Here is a 24,654-nt window from a genome sequence, read left to right as displayed (position 1 = left end):
TGTATGACAAGCAAGGATTCCTTCTGAAGCTGGATGGTGGTCTGTGAGTATACATTTTACTATTACACAAGTTTCACTTCTCAGTCAAAGTCTAGGAGCTAGCTGTTGGATTTGTGTAATATCTACTTTGTTTATATAATTTATGTGTGGACATTTGATCTTTGCCTGACTTCATTTCTCTATTTCCACAGGCCTTTGGAGCTGATCTACAAGTATGGCAATCTCAGCGAGGGGGCCTGTAAGCCTGGTTTTGCAGCAGCCAAGATGACTGCCATTTATCCAAAGTAAGAATATATATCATATGTTTCCTCATATTTGAAGTGAGTTTGTAGCATTTTAGACATCAAACATAATTGTCAGATACACTGTGATCAGTGTGACCCCATTGCCATCGGTCCATCCCATACTAGTGATACTGCTTTTGCTTGTGTTCTTCTAAAGCATGGTCACGTTTCTGTTTGGTAACTTACATAAACTGGATTTATACTTGACACACAAGGTTAACAGAAGTGCCGTAGTAGGTGCAATTGATATTACCTCAGCAATGCTAGATGCATGTGTTATCAGGCTGTATAATGCTTTACATTCTCCACTGTAACTGATACAGACACTATCTTACAGGAGTCAGAAGCCAGAAGGACTTGCCTCTTGTGTGTAGTAAAAACAGTCACTGAAAAAGAGAATACCATCGGCAATTGCTATCTACATTCTCTCAGTCGTAGTGATTGTTACAATCACAATGAGCAGAGGGTTTGCAGTATAACCTAAATATTGTCCTCACTCAACAAACTCCACCAACATCAGAAACATGTCAGGAAAACACAAGCTACCAGTCACAGATGTTGCTGTCTACGTGCGGTATCTCTCGACAATGTAGTCCTACAATGTAGTTACTGTACATTTTAGCCCACAGCTTAATCTACACACATAGAATGCAGAGTCATAAGTGGGTCTTTAGTCTTTACAAATTTCCCTGAAAATGCATGATATCAACAGCATAAGACAAGCTCACAAAATGAGACTCTGGGTTGGCGTTAATATTCCTCTGTGTTTTCTCCAGATAGTTCCAAATTACATTTATGATTACAATTAAAATAATACACAAGTTCAGCTTCTTTTTGTTTTAGCTATCTAGCTAGCTTGTTTCAATAGGAGAATTCTTTGTTTTTGCCTACCAATGTCATGGCTTTACAATTACAGATTTATTTAAAAAGTTGTTGTCTGTTTAAAAACAGACCGCATAGACTGCATTAGCTTTAGCTGGCATAGTAGTACCAATAAAATTTGAACAGTTCAGTAATTCAGTATTGCACAGTACAAGGTGTGTTTTGACTCACATATTGTTGTGCAATTGTCATAAAAGATGTAAATGGATGTAGGTTTTGCTTTGCGCAGGACACATGGAAGCAAAGTTAAATGAACATACAGAGGCAAGAAAATACTGAGAAATGTGGAGGAACATTTTATTGAAAAGTTCTGAAAGAAGTGAAAGACGTTTGGCAAGTTTTAAAAACAGAGACTGAGCAGAAACACACAGACTGAGGTCTCCCCCAAAGCACTGGTTAGTAGTTTATACTTTGAAAATAATAAATAAATACAGTTTCATTCAACTTAATATTTTGTGCATTTACTAATTAAAAATGCTATTTCCAGTAGTATGATTGTTTTTTGGGTAGATTCTGTCCTACATGGGAAATATGCTCTTGAAATATAAGTGTGGAATAAAAAATTTTTTTTGTTAATGCTCCATAAATCAGAAATTTACATTTTGCTAAAAAGTACTATGACATGGGTATTAAATATAAAAAAAAATCAAAAATCTGATGTGGTTCAGTGTGTAGATATGGTGGGAAGATTTTTGCATCGAAATCTGGTGTTAGTTGTTGTGGCAATTCTCAGAACAGATCTGAGGTGTTCATCACTCAACTGGGATCTGTGGGGTGCTTTGTTGGTCTTCATCACACTAAAAGTCTGTTCACACACATACGTAGAGCGCTTAATGAAGCATAAAACTCATCCAGTTTAAGAGAGTTGAACTTCTCTAAGACAGTGTCACATTGGAGATCAATCAGTTCCAACTGCAACTCCTGTGGCGCCGTTTCAGGGTCTTGTGTGAAGGGACATGACACCAGCTGAAGTGACTTGTCAATTTTTCCAAAATCAGAGGTCATCCAGTGATTTCCTGTATTTTTTCACATGTCGAGGGCCTCTTTCAGCTTAGCCAGTGTGGGGAAATGAGCGAATGACTTGTTTGACAGTTGCTTTGAATTTAAAGCTAGCTTGGTTTTGAAGGCTCTGATGTTTGTGTACATTTCATGCACAAACTGGTGTTTCCCATGTAGCTTCACGTTCAGCTCATTCATGTGTGTCAGTATGTCTACAGCAAAAGCTAAATCACAAAGCCAATCTGTGTCACTCAACTCAGGAAAATCGTCAGCTTTTTAGGTATTTTAGGTAATCTCCTGTTTGAGCTCCCACACTTGTTGACATACTTTCCCCAAACTTAACCAGCTGACACTGGGGTGGTAAAGTCCTGGTGATCAGCGTCGATCACGACCCCTTGATTGCCCCCCTTGCTAGTTAAGTCTTCGTCAATAAGCTCAACATGGCGAGTCACTGTCCTGCGTGATAAGCTAATTTTTTCAAATTTGTTCTTGCTCTCAGGACACAAGATACCTGCTGTCTCTACCATGCACTCTTTGAGAAACTCCCCTTCAGAGAAAGGTTTGCTAGTCTTTGCTAATTTAAATGCCAGCAAATAACTTGCCTTCGTGCTTGATTCTTGGATGGCAGTTTATCGGATAAAGGTGTTTTGCTGAGCCTGCAAACTAGCTGCCAACCTCTGAGCGGTAGCCATCTGTTCTTGCGTTGACTGGTTGTTAGTATAATTAGCATGCTTGGTGGAAAAGTGACGGCTGATGTTCCTTTAAAACCGCAACGGTTTCTTAGCAAACAAGACATACAGCCTTTGACCGGACTTCAGTGAAAAAATATTTAGTTGTCCATTCCTTATTAAACACTCACTGTTGACTTTTCCTTTCTTTGGCCCACTCATTGTTGCAGATGGGTTCAGAGCAGTAGCAGAGTAGCCTGCAAATCAAGTCAATGTATCACTGCGCCTAATGCGCCACCTGGTGGAACGCCAGGCATTAGAGGACAAGGTTAAATGAATGCAGTCATAATTATGATACGATTTGATGTGGGCAATTCTGTACCAATCTTCGGCAGGCCGGATTAAAAAGACTAACGGGCTGGATGTGGGCCACGGGCCATAGTTTACCCACCCCTGAACTAATAGAATATGATGCATCATTATAAATTAAGCCTCCTAGCAGTCAGGTCATTAAAATTATGTAGCAATTAACATCAACATATTGTCTACATGTTAGTGCGTCTAAATGATAATACAAGTATATAATAATAAAAAACATCTAAAACTTTGACTTTAATCATTGCAGTACTTTAAGAATCTGAATATTTTTTCTTCCTCTTGTCTCTTGCCCTCTCTTCCTCTCTCCTGAAAGCAGTTTTCCTTTCTTACAGTTGCCATATCATATATCTTGCATTAGGTTTTCTTTTCTTGGCTTATCATTTTCTCTGTTTTCATGAGCATCCGTAGGAGGAGAGGCTTGGTCCTCCCATCCTGTAACAAGTGAGTCGATGGTCCTACTAGCTCACTTTGATAACTGTGGTTCACTATTTGATGGGATGAATTGCAGGCTTCTGTATCCTTACAGGTGTGTTCAGGTGTATAGCACATCAAGTGATAAAGAAAGTACACTCTCTCTAAATTCTATGGTTTTATGTACCAGGAAAAAAAATCATCTGATCTCTAGCAGGTGTTAAAATGAGATAAACACAACCTCAGATGAACAACAAAACAACTATAGAATTCAAAGAGTGTGTACTTTCTTTTCCACATGACTGTACATTGGCTCATCTTGTAACAGTTGCCTACCTTGCTTGGTCAATGCCACCACTGTGCTTGTGGTGCTCTGGAGAACCATCTTAATAACCCAGTGTATTGTGAAAAAAAACTGGACCAAGCCAAGTATTCTCAGTTATATTGGCCTATTTTACAGAAAGCTCTCTGAGCACAGAGTGGTTTGACAGAGGAAAGATCCCATTTCTGCCTTTGCATTATTAAAGCCCACACGGTGAAAGCCCTACACCTGCTTATGTTTTTAGCACTATCTATAAAATGAGTCAGGAGACGCAATGGTCTGAATGGGCCCATGTGTAGTGCAGATCTATTTTTGTCCTCTTCTGCTCTGTTGTTGTCCCAGTGCGTGAGAATACCTCAGGCCAGTTCACTTACCCACTTACTCTCTGAGCATCAGAGGCACGCAAACCCCTCAACCCACCATGGCCTTTAGACAGCAGCGTTAATGAAGTGCGCTCACAGAGTACAAATTGTAACCTGTTAAAATAACACAAGTGAATTTTCCTCAGGAGAAAGGAGTGGTAAAATGTGCAGGAAGTCCTTGACCCATTTATTCTGCTGTCTTTGCTGGTTCCTCTGCTGCAGCTGCAACAAGTAATACAGCTGAGAGAACTGGTCAGAAGTCATTCATAAACTCCTGCTGCTTCTAAAGAAATATCAACCTTTTATGCTACACTTCATTCTGCCCTCATTAACCTTTCTTTATCTAATCTGTTGTTGCTTCCGTTCCTTATTTCTGCTGACTATCAATATCAAAAGAAAAATAAGAAGAAATAATAATAATTTTTAAAATAATATGAAATGGATCAATTTGCTTCATTTAATTGTATATCATCATGTTTTAAACATTTAATCAGTTTGATAACATATTAGACATGATAGTAGCATGACCTCAGAGATGGATGGTGTTGGTCAATCCACTGGCAGGTTAAAGTTTCCATATATCCTGTGAAATATCTCAACATCTACTGGATGTAAATGTGCTATTTCCACTAGCGCCATCCACTGGTTCACATATGTGGTTTCCTGTCCCAACAGCTATTGTATAGATTGAAATTTGGTACAGACATTCATATCCCCCTTAGGATTAATTGTAATGACTTTGGTAATCCTTTTCATTTAGTGCCATCATGACCAAATTCCTGAAAAAACAAGTGACTTCACATCAGCCTCAGCTGTCCATTGTGTTTAGTGCCAGTTAGGAAATGTTAGCAAGCTAATTCTCTAAACTAAGATGCTAACATTGTCCTCATGAGCATATTTGTATTATAGCATACAAATATACAAAATGTTAGCATACAGCTCAAAGCACGGCTAATTACAGCCTCACAGAGCTGCTAGCATGTCAATTCTTAGTCTTGTCACTTTGATTACCTCAGTGACTTTGATTATTTTTAACTTAGGAAAAATGAAATTTACTCTAATACTTATAGGCATAGTTATGGTTGGATGATATATGATTAGGAGACAACTGAAGAGACTCCATCCATGTAGGTCTGTAGGTCCTGATCACACCAATGTCAAAGTCCTGTGCTATCTGGCTGGCTGATATCCTGCAACATATCTTCAACCTAAGTCTGAGGCAGGAAAGTGTACCAGTGCTTTGGAAGATATCCTGTTTGGTACCGGTACCCAAGAAGGCCACCACATCTGGTCCAAATGACTTCAGACTTGTTGAACCAACGTCACATGTCATGAAGGTACTGTGTGAAAAGTGAAATCTGCTCTCATTGCTCTTTAGTTTGCTTACCAGCCTAATGTGGGGGTAGACAGTGCTGTCATCTGTGTGCTTCAGGGTACTCACTCATGTCTGGAAGGTACTGGTGGCACTGTGACATGATGTTTTTTTGATTTTTTCAGTGTTTTTAGTACCATCCAACCACTTCTGATATGTGAGAAGCTGCTCAGGATGTCACCTGGATCTCTGACTGACCTTTGGATATGGCTTAGTTTGTATGGCTGGGGAGACTCCTGTCTGATGTGGTGGTCAAAAACACTGGAGCGCCACAGATGATTGTGATGTTTGATAAATCATTTGCACTGTCTGCAGTATTGGTAGGTGTTGTGGCAGCTGTAGTAATCTTGTACATTGTCATAGATTCAAGTAAAATGTATTCACAAAAGAGAGTGGAAAGGTACTAAAGGTAAAGTGAGGATGCTGTCAGAAATAACCCGCTGATTAATGTTTATTCATCAGTTTACCTCATGTGAAGTGCAGTAAACAGAAGAACCTAAATTGCCTTTAACACAGCTCCAGTTCTCCTCAGTACACCTGTACTGGAGAAGTTGTCTCAGTTCCTCTGTGGATTCAGGCTGTCTCAGTGTCTCTGTCTCTTCATGTAATCCCAGACTGACTCCATGATGTTGAGATCAGGACTCTGTGGGGGTCAGACCATCTACTGCAGGACTCCTTGTTCTTCTTGTCTCTGAGGACAGTTCTTTATGAAGCTGACTGTGTGTTTGGACTCATTGTCCTGCAGCAGAATTAATCTGGGACTGATCAGACACCTCCCTGATGCTACTGATGAAGGATACGAGTCAAAACATCTACAGTGCCTAAAACTTTTTCACCGTACTGTAGTTCCCTTTGCCCTTACTGTTGCTTTTCAGAGTTAAGTGTTGCAATTCTTTCTCACCTTAGGCAGTCACACGGGGGCAGATTGTAATAGTTGTACTCATTTTATTTGGGGGAATAAATTCCTTTCTCTAACTAAACCTACTGCCTCATAGCAGGACATTCTAGCAGGATCAATTCATCAAAACACACCATCAAGCAGTAAAAACAGAATTGAAAGAGAAAAGCAAGATGCATCATTTGTAGCTGATTTCTTAATTGTGTTTAAGTGTTTTCAGGAACAGTTTTCTTTCAGTTATTTTGTAGACTTTCCAGCTTTCACTGATTAGCTGCTGTTTTGTTTTGTAAAATCAGAGCTCATTTTAGGATCATTACATGATATTACACATGAAACAAAACAAGCTGCCAAAGCTGCAGGGTTGATTTGGTTAAAGAAAGTTTCTTTTAGACTGTTATGATTCTTCCACAGAAATTTCTTATTTGGCTTATATGTACATTATCTTTTATATTTTTTGTTGTTGGTCCAAGTTCAGAGTTCAGTGTTTTGTTTTTTTGTTTTTTAACTCTAATTTGTCAAGTGTTTGGAAACACTCAGTTGCCCCCCCAGTATTCCAAGAAAGTAATTTTGGCTTCTGAACATTCTCTGATATGTCTTTGAATTTTTTTTTTTTTTTCAACAAATGTTTAGTTTGTATTTCCTTTTTCTTTTTTACAATATATACTTTTTATTTTATGTTAGATAAAACTTACAAGATTGATAGATTGCAAAATAAATCTAGGGTGTGGGGGTCATCAGTGGTGGTCTGAGGACACTCAATGGCATCATGATGAATTTTTATTTGGATATAAATCCATGTTTGATTTGTTATCTGCCACCCACATACACACATGTACATATATCACAGTAGTAATAATATAATTAAATTAGTAATGTTGTACATACATGTCCAGTTGTGCTTAAACATGAAGCTCTGCTATGTCAGTATTCATTAAAGCCTGTTCCTCCAAAGTGGAGACAGATGTGAGGATTAAATAGAGCAGAACATGTCTGATGCTGTGAAGCAACAAAGAGAATACACTTAACTGTAATTTTTGTTTTATATGCAATGTTGAGCCTTCCTACCTTCCTTATTAATACACTGTGGTGTTCATGTAGAGTAAATTATCATCCTATTATATTGTTCACATACCTCTTGATATTCCCTATTATTACTGCTACTGTATACAGCAGTATGAAGGATAATGGTTTTAAGTGTACCCATGCTCCAGTAGCCTGTTGCAGATTATATGGATATATCACATGTTAATACTGAATACTTGGTATATAGCACACACACAAAAATATTTGCTCTAGCGTTGGTCAGCAAACTGGGCCAACTCTTTGTATCTTTAAATTGTGTTGTCAAGGATCACTGGAACCCACCATTTGTTTTCTATGCATTACTTAATTTATGCTTGTCATTCTGAGATTCTAAAATAATAACACCCAGAAGCCATTTAAGGAACTTTAAGTGCCAGTTAGCCACATGCTGTATCCGCATCTAGACTGATAAATAAGCAAGGATTATATATTGGCTGGGTTTATGCAGGACATTTTGTAGTCACAGTGATATATGGTGCATATGTCAACAACAAGCGACTGCAGGACAAACATGCCAAAGTACATTTGAAGTAATGTAGAAACCATGTCAGCAAAACATAGTTTGTCTACTACAATGCCAACAAGTTCATTTTTCAGAAGTAAAATATCCCTTTTAGTAAAAATCCTAATCAAGATTGTTTCTTATCTTCTTTCTTCTTTTTTTTAATCCTAACTATCAGTACCAGCCTCAAAAATCCAGTTTCAGACAGGTTTTACTTTGTTGGCTGATTGCATCTGTTTTTTCCAGATCTACATCCAAATCAGAGTTTGCTGCTGCAGCTTCTTCTGCCACCACCATCTTGTGTTAAGCTTTTTGTATTGGTTATTTACCTAAGATTTAATGTTCATGTTTGTTAAAGGAAGGATTAGTGCTCCTGGAGAATCCTCATTTTCATTCAGTTTCTATTATGGTGCTTATATAGCGCTTTTTGTAGTCGTATCAACCACTCAAAGCACTTCACATTACGTCACTTTCACACATTCACACACACATTCATACAGCATGTGTCCTAATGGCGTCCATTTCAGAACAAGTTTTTATTCTCTAATGGCAACAATAGCAATCATTTATTTGTTTTAAATGATGCTACATGGGTTAGCCAGCTCATGTGGCAGTGGCGGCCAGCCACATCAGGGATAAGACAGGAGCTTGTGCAGTGGGGAAGTAAGAGGGCCATGCTTGCCTGGTTCCCAGTTAACTACCCTTGTGATGCACCTAACAAACTGCTCCTGTGTGGCTGTAATATTTGCTCCCAGCTTCACTGTGTGGAGCTTTGTCCTCTCCTTCACACTTATCTCTGAGTTTGTTTTGTTAAATGTAAGCTCAGACAGACTGTGGATTAGCTGGAAACACAATACTCTAAATCCTCTCAAGCATTCTGCCATTAATCAGTCCATCTACACTGTTAACATCAAGGCTGTACAGGTCTCAGACAGATACTGCACTGATGAATACCACTTCTTTTCCTACTTGCTGTAACATGTTTTCTTTTATCAACAGATTCACCAAAGTGGTGCCCATGTTCCTTGATCCAAATTACAAACGATTCTCCAAGATTGGTGATTATTTGCCTCCATTTGGAATAAAATCACAAGGTATGATTACACATTCTTGTCTTTGCAGTAGAAGATTATACAGTTCAATTCATTTTGAATGGCACTGCATTCCTCACCAGTTAAGACTAGATGTTTCTAACCACTAGATGAGAAGTAACACTGTCAAGGCCTCAGTATTCTTCAAACAAACTAGTTTGTATAACCGGCCATGTCTGAAGACAGAAGTATATACAGTATATATATATATATATATACACACATATATACACTACTATATATGTATAGTAGGGGTGCTCTATTATCCCTAGTTGCATGATTGGAGACAGGAAGCAATGGCACTAATAAAGAAAATTGAGGATGCAATGCATCATGATATCAAATCGAATCAAATTATTGACAGGATAATCAGAATTGAATCAAATCATGAGATCAATAAAGATGCACAGCCCTAATTCCTGGGTTAAAGGCCAGGTACGCCACTGCCGATCATGTCATGTCATGTGTGTCTGTTATCCAAATTAATCTTCTATTAAACCAGATCCATGTATTCTAAAATTAAATAACAAAACATCTGCTGTCCTTCATACAGCAGAAAGGGTAAAATCACCCAAGAGCATGCATGCTTTTGTCTATCTATCTGTGTGTGTGTGTGTGTGTGTGTGTGTGTGTGGCAGGGCGTGACATGTAGAATGCAGAGAGAATGTGGAATGTAGAATTTGTAGATCAATCAGCTGAATGTTTTGATGTCAAATTGTGATGTCAGATTCTGCCAGTTGCCTGCCTGCACACTGCTTTAACAGAGAGGTTCCAGTTAGTGTACAAAAAGCCAGGTTTTAACCCAGCTGCATTCATAACTAATCTGTGAGACAAGTGAGACAAAGGCAATTTCTTCAAGACAAGAAAATGGACAAATTTAGATCTCTGGGAATCTTCTCCATGGAAGACCTTGAGGGAGAGATTGAAGAAGAAGAGAGGTGACTGAGGAAGCTATTGAAGAGGAGAATGAGGAGGTAGTTGAGGAAGAGATTGTGGAAGAGACTGAAGAAGCGATTGAGGAGAAGATTGATGAGAAGCCTGATGAGATGTTTAAGGAGGAGATTGAGGAGGAAATTATGGAAGAGGTTCCGGAGCAGCCCTCTGCCTCCATCACAGAAAACTACTCCTACACTTCTGAGTTTGAAGAGGTAAGCGATGCGATTGATAAGGTTTCACAAAGAGAGGAATCTCAGATAGAGGAGGAAAGAAAAGCCAGAGCTGTTCTTAAAGAGGCTTTGAAGATGATGAAAAGAGATCAAGTCAAAAGTCAAGTCAAGTCAAATTTTATTTATATAGCGCCAATTCACAACAGAAGTTATCTCGAGACGCTGTACATATAGAGCAGGTCTAGACCGTACTCTTTATCTTATAAGATTTACAGAGAAAAACCCAACAGTTCCCACCATGAGCAAGCACTAGGCGACAGTGGCAAGGAAAAACTTCCTTTAAGAAGCAGAATCCTCGAGCAGAACCGGACTCAAGGTGGGCGGCCATCTGCCTCGACCGGTTGGGTTTAGACAGAAAGAGAGGGTGGTGGGGGAATGGGGTAGGAGAAAGACAACATTGCAGATACACAGACTAAGTCAAAGTGTAAATAGTAGTAGTAATAATAGTAATAATAATAATAATAGTAATAATTATTATTACAGCTAAAGGAATAATAATGACAAACGATGGTACATTAATAGCACTAACACTATCAATAACACTAATAAATGTTTTAATTATTGTTGCATCATGGGTTGAGCTGCATCATGGGAGCAGCAGGAGACTCTCCAGCTCTGGAGGCAGAACCCTGCAGTGAGAGACAGTAGAAGAGAGAGAGAGAGAAGCACAGCCTGGGCAGTAATGTGCTTGAGGGAAGAACACACAGTTAAAGTGATACAAGATCAAGCTCAACAGAAAGAAGCCTTTGGAGCAGGAACAAAAAGAAAAAGCCACTCTTGGCTCTGAAGAAGGAACAAGCTAAAAAAGCCAAACTTCGAGATGAAATGGAGCTCATGAAAGCACAAGTTTCTGAACTTAAGAGGTCACAAAAAGCACACCAGCACAGCAATGCTGAGCTTCAACACAAAATCAACAAGGTGACAGCTAATCTTGAAGAGGACAAAAAACTGATTAAGAAGCGCAAAAATGAGTCAAAGGTGTCCTCTAGTCAGTACAAGAAGGTGAACTGTGCCAAAATCAAGGCTTTACAAGACCACGTAACTGAGCAAGAGAAGGAAAGTCTTGAAAAAAAACAACCAAATTCAATCCCTGCACTCCAACATCCAGAGTCTTCATATCAATATTGAAACTAAGGACAACTGTGTGTCCTTGCTGCAGGAGAAAGTTAACCAGGTAGCCTCAGACCTCAAAGAGGAGCAAACAAAAACCTGCCAACTCCAGAGGGACTATGAGGCTGCTGTCTCTCAGCAGCAAATGGAAGCCAAAGAACTGGCCCATCTGACTCGTCAAAACCAACGACTGGCTTCTGAGAACAAGAGGCTGGAAGGTGAACTAGAGGCTGCACTGAATCAGAGACAGTCTCAGGAAGACAAAGACACTCGCAGCAGACTTGAGGAGGAAATCAAGAAAGAGAAGGCTCGTTTCTTGAAAGCATTTAAAAGAATACAAATGCAAGAGAAAGAGCTCTCTGAGAAGACACTGGCATTAGAAAAGAGCCAGATTGGTGAAAAAATGTTAAGATCCTCCCTCAAAAATGAGAAGCAGCGTTTTGAGCAGATGGTTTTCCAGAAGCAGGCCACAGAAGACCTTATAACCATCCTCAGTAAGCAGCTCAGAGAGGACTCTGCTTCCTCAGAGAGCATGAGGTATGACATGCAGACACTGAGGATGGAGAATGCAGACCTTATGGCTAAACTCAAGGCTGTGGAGATAGAACATGACAGATTAATACTGAGATACCGCTGTCTCTCTGAGTGCCATGAAGAGATGATGTCAAAGAAAAAGCATATCATCTCTGAGAATCAAGCTACTATTGCTAAGCTCAAGTACATGGTAGATGGACTCAAAGCATGTCAATCAGAGAGCAGGATAAGACAGGCTGAACTTGAAGATGCCCTAAAACAGGAAAAGACACAGAGCACTGACCTGCAGCAGAGAGCCAATCAAATCACTGCTCTTGAAAAAGAAAGGACAACGTGTGAAAAATGCTGTGTTGAGCTCAGGGAAGCTTTGACCAAGGAGATGGAGACAATGGAGGAGTGGCAGAAACTGGCTGTGGCCCTCCAGACTTAAAGAACAACAGCTGACAGAGTCAGCAGTGCAAAAACACAACAAAGGTGAATGTTTGAGTATAAGTACAGTGAAGTTATTAATTACAGCAGCCGTCACTGTGTTGTAAATAGAGATCATGAACACAATGTCACGACAGGTACACAGAAAGGGGGAGAGTAGACCCCTGTGTTCTGTAAAGCTTATTTGGTGGCATATGTCTTTGAGGTCAGTTGTGTCAGACAGTAATGGGGGCAGTTGGACAGATTATTGGTTAGCACCTGATATACTTAATAGACTGATTAAGGGTAACTCTCTCAGAAAGCAAGAAAGTAACTGTATTTCAGACTCACATTCCACCTACAAAGAATATCATCATTAGGTTCGGTGGTGCAGTGGTTAGCACTGTAGCCTCACAGCAAGAAGGTTATAACCCAGTTCACCCGGGGCCTCTCTGTGTGTTGGCCCTGTGATAGACTGGTGATCCGTACAAGGTGTACCCTGCCTCTTACCCAACTACAGCTGGGATAGGTTCCAGCCCCCCCATGATGAATTCTTTCACTCTCATCTTCATCTAACTTGTTGCTCTCTTTTTTTCCTCTTGTATCTGCAGAAAAGATCATAGATATTCTTCTGTCAGCAACTAAGAGCTATGGGCTTGGAGAGGAACTTGACAGGTGAGTTGGTGCCAGTTTTCCTGCCACACAGTGGATTAGGAGTGCTGTAGATAGTCAGATTATAACTTTTAAAAATACACACAGTGAGGTGTGGCTTTCTTTATTTTTTACTAAATACAGTATGTACACTGGATGGATATAACAGAGTTTGCAAGAAAAATAAAATGCCAGAAAATCCAAAATCATACAATACAGGCAACTTGTAGGAATACTCTTTAGAAAATAAAATATTTCATCCAAATTCAGCAATTTCTAAAAAGGTTGAATTACAATTTTTCAAAGCAAATAACAAAATAGGTTTTCAACAGTATGCTTAAATCTCTTTCATCTCATGTATTTTTGGAGAAACCAAACTTACTTAAGTCCATCTCTTGGACATTCATAGTTTGCAGATAAAGGTTCCACAGTTCCACAACTCTTTAGTTAGATGATCATCACCAATCATCATCATATCTTGGAAGGGCTCTTTGTGGCTTTTATAAATATTTAACCTAATAGTTCAGTATCCATATATTATCTATAAAGTTGAGAAAGCTGTGTGTTACACATAATAGACCAAGATTCTATGAGTAAATGCTAAGTTTGTCAATCTACCCTGAATCTCCAACATTAATGACCAGATCAGTTATTGAAGTAACTGCATTGTTTGATTCCACTTTCAGCTCAAGTTTTTGTCTTTATATGGACCTCATCAGTTGCACAGACACTGTGTACTGGCCCTGTTTCATCATCCAGCTAAGAAAATTAGGAATGTGTTGATTTTTCCATCCAGAATTAACCAGCGCAGACTAAACACAGGACACATGTTACACAGAGTACAATACAACATGATAATCATAATATTTACCAAAAATGTGACACACACTGACTTGTGTCAGCTGTCCAATATCTGCTGGTAGTGCTTCACAGAGTATTTAACTGAATAATATAATAATAAAGAATTATGGCATTAATAATCCTTAGATTACACAAAGACTGGAATGAAGAATGTAGGAATATATAAATATATCATTTTGTGCATACACAAAAGTCCCTCCTTTTGGAGTTGGTTATTTTTGTAACCACTGACACTAATCAACAGAAAAGCTACTTTAATGTGTGACACAGCTGAATGATCAGTAATGCAGCTAGCTGCCTTCAGTAGTTACAGAATACAGTGAATAGAGATCAAGAGTGGGTAATTTCCTGACAAAAATCCTAAGGACAAAACAACAAAAACATTCCACACAAATATTTGACAGGTTTTCTGAGGTATACTAATCAGAGTAACCTTATAAGGCAATGACTACCATCTGTCAATAATTTAAAATAAAGTGGTCCAGCTGTAAATCTGTCTTGAGCAGGTTGCCCTGAGCAACACGTGAGTCTGTTTAAAAAGGACTCAGAGGTCAGCTGATTGACACAATTTGTCTCTGAAAGAGAATAAATTGGTTTATGTTTAAATGACAGGAGTGTGCAATACCTTAATATCTTAATGGTATGTCTGTCTGTGTTACAGTATGAGCTGTAAGACATGCATCATCGTAGGGAACGGAGGAATCCTCGCCAACAAGTCTCTAGGACAGAGGATAGATCAGTTTGATGTGGTGGTCAGGTATGTTATCACACAGAGGTGCTCCTGAGGATAAAGCACATACAAAAGTGATCTCACAATCATTCAAGCTTTTCTATTTGGTAATTTGACAAATATTGCACACTTGCAATTTCAAATCAAATCTTTGTTTAGATTTTTCTCAACAGTGCACTTGATAGTGATAGATTGATTCTGCAGCTGTGTGTTGCAGGTTAAATGAAGCCCCAGTGAAAGGCTTTGAGAAAGACGTTGGTTCTAAGACCACTATGAGGATCACCTATCCAGAGGGAGCCATCCAGAAGATAGAACGCTACGAGGCTCAGTCTCTGTTTGTCCTCTCTGCCTTTAAAGCTCTGGACTTCAATTGGCTTCGACACATGGTCTTCAACCAGAGGCTGGTAAGGCTGCTGAACTCTGTTTGTTTTGCCACTGCACCAGCAAATGCAGCTGTAGCCACCACAGTTGGTGGTAATAATAATAATAATGATAAACTTTATCTATTCAGAACTTTTCAAAACAAAGTTATTAAGTGCTTTACATGGTTGAACCAGGACTGAAAAACATTTCAGGACTGCAATGAAAAATAAAATAAAATAAAATAAAAATAATACAAAAATAAAATAGAATAAAATACATACAGTAGGTAGAGTAATGTAAGATAAAACAATAAAACCAATAAAAAATCTGATAGATATAAAACTGTGATTTAAAAGCTGTGGTGACAGCCAGGAGCACTAACAAACCATGTGACATCAGTGGCCTTGATTACTAGCCCACAGAGGTTTAATACCTGGGACTCCCCACCTGTCATTCAGGACTGAGGAGGCCTCTTGGATGAGAGGTGAAATGTCTTCAAGTATCTACAACCAAGCCGAGTTTCCCTTGACTCAACCCTTCTTGGATAAAAGAAGTACACTATCACACAGTTAGGTTGAATCAACAGTACTGGTGTTGAAGGACTGTGAAGCTGATCGAACTGGCTTCATTTACAAAAACACATCAGGAGCTCAAATTCCTTCCCCTATGTTCTACTTTATTAAATTATTGCAGTGGAAAGGGACTATAAATGAATGGAGTAGGATGCTGTAACAGCTCTAGAATAAATGGTGTGTGTAAACATATTCACTCATACAGTTATCAAAGGAATGTGAGAACTGCTTGTCATTTGATCCAGTCTGCTGTGTGCAGATGTGTTTTCCACAGACTGTTGTGTCCTCCCAGTACTGCCAGCAAAGGTGTTGGGTTTCAAGCTCCAATGGAAGAGCAAAATGGCTTCAGTCAGACAGGATTACCAACTGATCCGTCAGTGAGCAGCTTACAGGGTAACAGTACTATGCTAGTAAGCTAATAGCTCATATTATTGCTGTTTGGTTTCTCCCTGCCCCCTAATCCAACATACCTAAGCAAACTCAGAGGCAGGTATCCCAGTAACTGTTCATAACGAGCTATCAGGACTGGGCAGGCTGCTAGTAATTAGTGTAATGGCCCCAGGTATACTGATACAGGGGCTTCTTTCTGTGGCTGGTTTTGTTTGCTCCTCTTGTTTTTCATCAGTGTTTTAATGGTGCTGAACTCTCCTCCCAGGCTTCTGCTCAGGGTATTGTTTTCACAGGGCTGCTTAAACACCATCATATTTTCCACTCCTCTCCACTTTGCAAACCATTCACTGTGTGAAAATAGTAAGAGTTTCTCAATATTTACAGTGTCAGTACTGATGGTAGATATTCACCATTAACACACACACACACACACACGATGATGGAGGCTTCAAAGCTCTGTGAATGACAGCTTTAACATTACATACAGTCATTATCATTAAAAGTAAACATAAATAAAGTAAATTAAAATAAAAATATTGACTGATGCAGCTTTAAACTACTGCTCTTGAAATGAAATCACATCAGTAAGGGAACAAGACAGTATCTGATAGTTTTGCTGACAAGCCTACAAACTTGGCAGTGTTTCTTTTTTGTTCAGTTTGAGGATCATACTCACGACACAGTTTAATTTCCTCACTCTTTGTCTCTCAGCAGAGCACTGATGGCTTCTGGAAGTCGGTGGCCAGACGTGTTCCGCGGGAGCCCAGCGACATGCGTATCCTGAACCCATACTTCATCCAGGAGGCCTCCTTCAAGCTGATTGGCTTACCTTACAACAATGGACAGATGGGCAGAGGGGTGAGAGATCTGTTGTCTGCCCAGCAGTCAGTTTCTGTTCAGTTGAGGTAGTGGGAATAGCAAGCTGTTTCACACACAGTGTTGAGTTAGTGGTCAGGACTGGAGCTATGGGAGCTGACTCTCTACTCTGTCTGTTTGCATTATGAAGGCTTCTTTGAACACATAGCAGATGCTGCAGGGAGCCGAGCACCTACACAGAGCATGAAAACAGTCTGAAAACAAACAGCATTGCTATTAGGCTATAACAAATCCAACCATGCTTCAGATTTCACATCTGTAAGATATCCACATAATAACCACACAGTGTATAGAAGCCTCCTCTACATACTATATGGGATACAGATCATGGCTTGGTCACTTATTTCATACAGACTCTTACATTTATGTTTTTCAGAATATCCCAACGCTGGGGACAGTTGCCATAACGATGGCCCTTCATAACTGTGATGAAGTAGCTGTTGCTGGATTTGGCTACAACATGAGCACTCCCCATGCTCCTTTGCACTACTATGAGAAGATCAGGATGTCAGCCATCAAAGAGGTACCGAAAGACCTGATTTGTTAAGATGCCAGATTTGGTTCTAAAACTGATGCTAGACATTGCACTTCTTTCTCTAGCTCAGGATAAGACTGAAGTCTAACAGTTCTTTAAGCTACTTTGACATGTATCCCACCCTATCTTTGAAACATCAGGGATTCTACTTGTCCTGAAAAGCATTTACAAAGGTCTTGCACAAGTAAAAGCCCCCCACCTTCCTATACATGACCCCAAGACTGAAAGAGATGTGAAATGACAACAGTCTCTTTGTGGTGTTTTTGTGTTGTTGGGGATAGATTTTAACTTTTTACTGCTAGAAGCACTGACAAAAATGTGATGTCCATAAAGTGGTGTACTTAATGAACAATTGTCATTCTTTGTGGTGAGTAACTTCATAGTTTGCCAACCATAACACATAAAACATAAGAGCAGAAGGGAAGGTGACTGCAACAAACATGTAAAGGGACATAGAAGAGCCACCAGCAACCATTTAGCATGTAACCTGGCTTGTACTCAACAGACTACCAGCCCCATTAAGCTTAATACACTTACTACAAGACATCAGCAACAATTTACAACGTAGTGCCTTATTAACAGAGCTAAGCTACGTACTGTCAGCCATCAGACTGTATTTTCTGCTGTGCTAAAAGATGATGTGGATCGTAGCAGTAGTGGCACATAGTCACATGTTGGGTAACTCACTAACTGCCTGGGAGTTGTCCAGTGGGCAAACATTTTTGGCACTGACTGATACACTGACTGTATCAGTACTGTAATATCACATCAAGTGGTAATTGGTGTTAACAGCAAACCATAAAATTTATGTACTGTAAGTTAGCAAGCTATGCTAACTAGCTTCCACTTTCTGAGTGCGATACAAGCTTGACAACATGAAGAGTCCTCCCAGTTACTGATTTCTGTAAAGGGACAGACAGATTAAATCACTAATGGTTGATAGCTAATGCCATGTAGACTTTTTTAAAAAGGGGAAAAGTCATCATGTATCAGTGTTTGTTGGATATATAGTGTGATGTTATCCAGTCAGTGGTAAACCACAGAGGTTGACGGCTTGCCTCCTAGCAACACCTAATCTCAGCTGTCATTCAACTGACATGGGAAACTCTTGAGACTTAGACACTATTTTCACAAATATGCCTGAAAAAGATTTTATCCTCTTATGAACAAATGAAATATGCACAACAGATGCATCTAGACCTTATAACTCTGAGCATAGTTTAGGCTGATGATTCATCCTCTCCAGCCACAGGTGTGTGACCCTCTATTTCCTGCATTTGTTAGCATTTTGACCATTCCTTGTTGTTAGTTTTCCAGGTTTATGCTGCACTGGAACAGTTTACTGTGACCTTTCTCTCATTTAAAATCCCTCTCAGGAATCTAGAGGGGATTTATTCAGCGTACTGAGTAGCGAGCTGGGATGTGTATGAAATCTCAAGTGTAGGAATGTTACTGGGCACTGGTTTTTGAGAGCGGGACAGTCAAACCACACTACATATAATGTCTAAGTTGTCATTCTCCCCACTTCACAGTTTATAGCCTGGTCATAAATCACTCTTAGTCAAGGTTATTGAAACAGATATGCAATCTTCTGCACGTTATTTCCGCAGACTGCACAGACTTATGTTTCAGTTAAACACCACCAGTTTTGGGTTGTGCTCTAAAGTAGTGATCACTAGGATCACTTCACCTCATTCAGAGAGATGCTGACAGGTATTTCTGTAGTTGCTGATCTGGTTTATAGAGTTGTGACTCTGGCCTGATAGGCAACTTCATTTGCTCAGATTCTACCCATTGCTATACATCTTGTTCCACCACTCTTACCCACTTAACTGGGTTTTATCCCAGCTGACATTGGGCAAGAGTCGTGGTACACCCTGTATGGATCGGCAGTCCATCACAGGGCCAACACATACAGACAAACAACCATTCACATTCACATTCACTCCTAGGGGCAGTTTAGAGTCACCAGTTAACCTGCATGTGTTTGGACTGTGGGAGGAAGCTGGAGAACCCAGAGAGAACCCACACAGGAACAGGGAGAACATGGAAACTCCACACAGAAAAGCAACAACAAAGTAACAAGTCATAATTTTCCATATGACCATCTAACATTATGTGAACCAACAACCAGCTAACAACATGTCAATCTATCCAACATGTTGGTGTCATCTGCAGCATACTGCTCAACCCTTTCTCTCATCTTTCTACTGTTAGTTTTTTCTGTCTCGTCAGGCTTCAGAAAAGGAACCAACTCTGTCTGTGATACTGCAAATAAATGATAGAAGAGAAGATAATGATTTACTTGAAGAGCCAACAGTGTCAGTTAGATGTCAGAAAGATTTGGGGCAATATTAAAGGTTAAATCCACCTCAAAATCACTTACTAAATGTTAGTATTTGTGCTTCATATTTCTTCATTTGTCTGACTAACTGTCCAAGACCCAAATATATTCACTGACCGGTGATATGAGTTAAGTTTAAAATGATTTACTTCACAACCTCTCATTCATATCAGTGACTACAAAGACAAACACATATAGACAGAACAACAGAACATAGCCTGGACATGTCAGTAGATGATTTATAAGATAATAAATGAATGGGGTTCAGAACCTTGGTGAGACCAAGAGATGTTGACATGGGATCAAACTAGTGTTGGCAAGGCTCTGATTACCTGGAGCCTACCTGGGGGCTGGAGCCTATCCCAATTGTCAGTGGGTAAGAGGCAGGGTACACCCTGTACAGATCACCAGTCCATCACAGGGCCAAAACATATAGAACCAAACAACCATTCACACCTACAGGCAGTTTAGAGTCACCAGTTAACCTGCATGTGTTTGGACTGTGGGAGGAAGCTGGAGAACCCAGAGAGAACCCACACAGGAACAGGGAGAACATGGAAACTCCACACAGAGAGGCCCCGGGAACCAAGGCTCGAACCCAGAAGGCGACAGTGCTAACCACTGCATCACCGTGCCGCCAAGTCATGAAATCATTACCTAAAATCATCTCATTACCAGTGTCACTGCATATGTGTGTGTGTGTGTGTGCGTGTGTGTTGGTGGGTGAAGTGAATGATCTTGTTATTATAAAATCTTTCCTCGATACTGTGATTCTCTGATTATGTCAACGAACCGTAGCAGCTGACTCCGCTGAAGCATGGTCCAGGTGACTAGAGAATTATACTAACTATACTAACAGACTGTAGTTCAGTGTGGTTCTTCCCCAGACATCATCTGACCAGCAGCTGCTGGGTGGTCACACCACGTTAAACAGAACTAGTCAGATTCACATGAGAACCCAGCTGTTGAGTGTACTGTTCTGTCTACACTAAACCTCCTGTCCTGTGTCTCTGTCCCTTCCACAGTCCTGGACTCACAATATATCTAAAGAGAAGGAGTTCCTGGTGAAGCTGGTGAAGGCTGGGGTTATCCAGGACTGGACCAATGGGATCTGTGGTGCAGGATGTTGATGGTCTGCACTCAGCCTTGTAGCTCCTTGCCTGCAACACTGTGCTCACACCCACCTGCTCCAGCACCTGAAGAGGGAAACTCAAGGGTCTGTCGGCCATGTTCCCAACAGAGAGCAACATGGTCACTGCAGAGACACTGTGTGCATATGAGGCTTTCTGACCAGGACACACTGCCGCAGTGTTGCATTTTGACATATTGCAATTGGCCTCTGCATTGTTTCGCAGTATTTAGCTCATCCTAGTTGCAGGTTAGTGTATATAAACATGGATTTGGTGCCCTGGCTCAGGTGTATGTCAGTAGTGTTGGGGATTAAACCAGTACGTGGACCAGGCTTCCCTCTTACCAGAACTGTTGCAGTCTGTAGAGACGAGGAGAGTCTGGAGCTGCTGGGTTTAAACATTGAGCCTTTGCCAAGAATACCTCTACAAGTGTCCTTCTGCTCACACATCTGAATGTAATCTGCATCAAACCTATAGTCACCGATTTCTATCTTCTATTTTCTGTGTTAAACAGGGTGCACATTACATGGCACGAGTCAGCCGTCCTGAGTCAGTTTCTGACATCTGAGAGTAGACCCTCCCATCAGAGCTTGTTTTGTCGAGTGGGTCATAGTTAATATGAAGCCAGAGAGCTGGGGAATACGAGCTAAAGGATAGTACACTCAAATTAAGCTCACACACAGTTGCAGAAGAGACACATTACGTTTGTTCTTGTGAGGCAGCAACATACCATGATCCCTCAAGACTTCATGTCCACTGGATGTGGAGTCTCATTTCACCTCCAGTACAACTCACATCTCTCAAGCATGAAATTCACTTGTTAATGTACAGTATATATATGACAGTTGACCTAAAATTAGCATTTTATGATACATTTCATTTGTTGCAGACTCTGAAGCTAATTTTTAAGCAGATGAAGGAATTCCCTCTGTTCACATTTACTGTTCAAATAATACAGATAGAAAATAGAAATAAGACAGCATGTAGTGCAATAATTAAACCACTGAAGTATAGCCACAGTATGTGTTACTAATCATAAACAAACTGCAAATAAGTTTTCAATATTCTGTAAAACAAAACATGTCAGCAAACAACTTAAAACAGTATTGAAATGTATCTATTTAACGGCTGAACATCTGGACAGAGATGTGACAAAGCTCTGGTGCGACCAGAATGAGACACAGCAACATCCAGTGGGCATGACGAGGTACCTCACTGAGTCTTAAACGTCCATTTTTTAATGTGTGACCTGCGTCTTGGGTCATAGTGTGGAGTGTCACTGTGACGAGTTAGTAAAGGAGTCAAACTGGTTGTAATGAAGCAGTACAGGCTCTGGTATCGCTGTGTATCAAAACATCTCTGTATTAGTACAGTTTGATAGGCATGTCTGTCAATTTCCTGTAGTTTTTCTTCCTATCTTCAGTTAGTCCAGTGGACATGGCCCTTTTAGACAAACATCTCCTCATCTGACAGTGATTTTACTAAGAATGTGGAGTAATGGAGAGCGTATATACCACACTCCAAACACCTTGAAATCACAAATAGCTTGTTATCTTCAACGTCTTTCTGTCTGACATTTGAAACTATTTGTTTGCATGACTGATTTGAATCATATCATACTGCAGTGTGTTCAGTCACACCTGGGCCCTGTTCTCCATACACAGATGATATTCTGTTTGATTAATTGTTGATGATTTGACACAAGTCTGGAATTTTAGCTTCTCAAAACTGGCTTAAAGTTTATCTGAGGCTGTTGTCATAGCAACAAGTCCTGCAGCGCAAACCTGCAGAAGTGCAGTTTATTCACAGTTGGCTGCATTATGATGATTAAGACTTTTCAAGGTGAAGCCCAAACATTAAGTCAGTTTCAGATACATGTAGGGTGTCATTAAGATCTGTTTAACTTTCACAACAAATAGTAAAATGTCTATACATGAGAAATAGGTTGTACAATAAAACAAAGTTAGTAAAATGTAATTGGGCCTGCAATGTGCACATTAAAGATATTCAACTAAACATTTCTGATTTAAGAGGAATCACAATAGCATAACATGGTCATTAATTATGGCATGTTGATGAGGAAGAGTCACTTAAACACTAAAACATATGAAATGTTGTTGAGTGAAATCCAAAATGGCTGAAGGATTGATTACTGAAGTGACTCCAGAAGATTAAGATTAATGTGCCTCATGAGAAACTTCATCAGGTTTCATTGCAGGCATGCTCCAGGTGGTTTCTCAGCTTCAAGTTAAATGTACAGCTACTGTCCTGTCTGCAGCCATGTCAGCCAGTCTTAAGTACAATCATATGATCAGCACTCGGCCAATCGTATGAAAGGTGATCGTGGTTTCAACTCTTGCTTGTGTTTTCAAAAATAAAGCACACTTTTGTTTAAGGTAGCTTCATCCAAGATGAACAAATCAAACCCCTAAAGCCAGGATCAGACTACACAACATCAGCCTGACGATGTCCTGAGCCAGCAGAGGAGCTGGTGAATGAAATGAAAGTTGACATTTTCTGACCTGTTTCACACACAACTGTGAACATGGAGAGCAGATATGAGAGCGAAATTGTGTAATCTGATTCTGGTACTGCAGTGTTCAGAGAGCCAAGGTAACTGAATGAAAATAAACAGGATCATTCAGTGATCAACACGTTCCTGCCAGTGGTTCCACACTATTCCACTGATCATGTGGTGGTAATGTGCCGAGATATGCAGGGAAGAAGAAGACTGTAAATGAACACAGATGTAAACAATGCAGGGTTCAAATACTCTCAAGATCCTCTTCACAAATGTTTTCTAAAATGTTATATGTGTTCTCCACAGTAAACCTCAAGGATAAATACAGTATGTTTTGGTGAGTAACTGTGAATGGAAACACAGCTGACTGCCGGTTAACCCGGATTAGTTAGGCTACATTTGAAGAACAGGGTCCAGGTCTGAGCTGCATTGTACTGAATCATGCTGCTACTTCAGGTGCATTGAATAACTGATATTGAATTCATGTGAATTGATAGTGTAGGCAGGGTTTTGCTGATGCTGGTTTTAAAGGCCCACACTTCCTTCTCATAACATGCTTTAAAAACTCACTCTGACCTTTTTCTTTTCTATTCAGAACAGTCAGAGCACCTCTCTGTGATTATTTGTATCTCAGTGAAATACCAAAACATTCCCCACCTCACTCAGCCCTGCAAAAGGCTGCCGTCTCAGGCCCCAGACATCAGTCATCAGTCATGATCAGTGTTACTATCAGACACATCAACTGAGCTTTAGGAATCTGTCTCACTTTATTTACCAGGGTCAACTGTATTGTAAAGTCTGTCTGTGTGTTTGTGTTGCTTTGCACACTCTGACGTGCACAGTTTGTGCTCACCTCACCGTAGGTGCTCATGGACTGGATGCTGTCAGATGCTCAAGCCAAAGTCTTCATATATTTATTTTAGGCTGTGCACAAGAATAGGTTAAAAAATAAAGATATAAAGATGCTGTATTTTTAACATGTCTGTTATTTTTTAACAAATTGTATTGAAAATCATCTCTTTCACACGCTGAAGTATTTTTCAGAAAAAGAAGAAACACAAAAAGGTAGAAAAATAGAAATATGTGCTGACAGTAACAGGTGTTTTGAAAATACCATCAGCTTATTCTTTTCTTTCCAGTTCTTGATGTGTCAGATTCAGGTCTCTCCCCTCATTTAAATAATTCAGTTTTTTATTTGTTTTTTTTGTTTT

The 24,654-nt window shown here is 39.9% G+C and overlaps 1 protein-coding gene across 2 annotated transcripts; it reads left to right on the top strand.

The window, feature by feature from the left end:
- Positions 1 to 24,413, top strand: LOC108896965 (CMP-N-acetylneuraminate-beta-1,4-galactoside alpha-2,3-sialyltransferase; the record flags this gene model as incomplete). Of its 2 annotated transcripts, none has more annotated exon segments than XM_018696316.2 (9): positions 1 to 43; positions 192 to 284; positions 9,161 to 9,255; positions 13,082 to 13,145; positions 14,644 to 14,739; positions 14,930 to 15,116; positions 16,752 to 16,895; positions 17,290 to 17,436; positions 20,818 to 24,413. In XM_018696316.2, coding segments are annotated over 9 exon segments (974 nt in total), but the record flags the coding sequence as incomplete, so codon positions are not given.
- Between the last annotated feature and the right edge of the window lie 241 nt (positions 24,414 to 24,654).

The sequence above is a fragment of the Lates calcarifer genome, unplaced genomic scaffold (genome assembly GCF_001640805.2).
Source record: "Lates calcarifer isolate ASB-BC8 unplaced genomic scaffold, TLL_Latcal_v3 _unitig_4174_quiver_1229, whole genome shotgun sequence".
Classification (NCBI taxonomy): Eukaryota; Metazoa; Chordata; class Actinopteri; family Centropomidae; genus Lates; species Lates calcarifer.
Note: the sequence above shows the minus strand (reverse complement) of the source record. Positions and strands in the feature narration are given on the sequence as shown.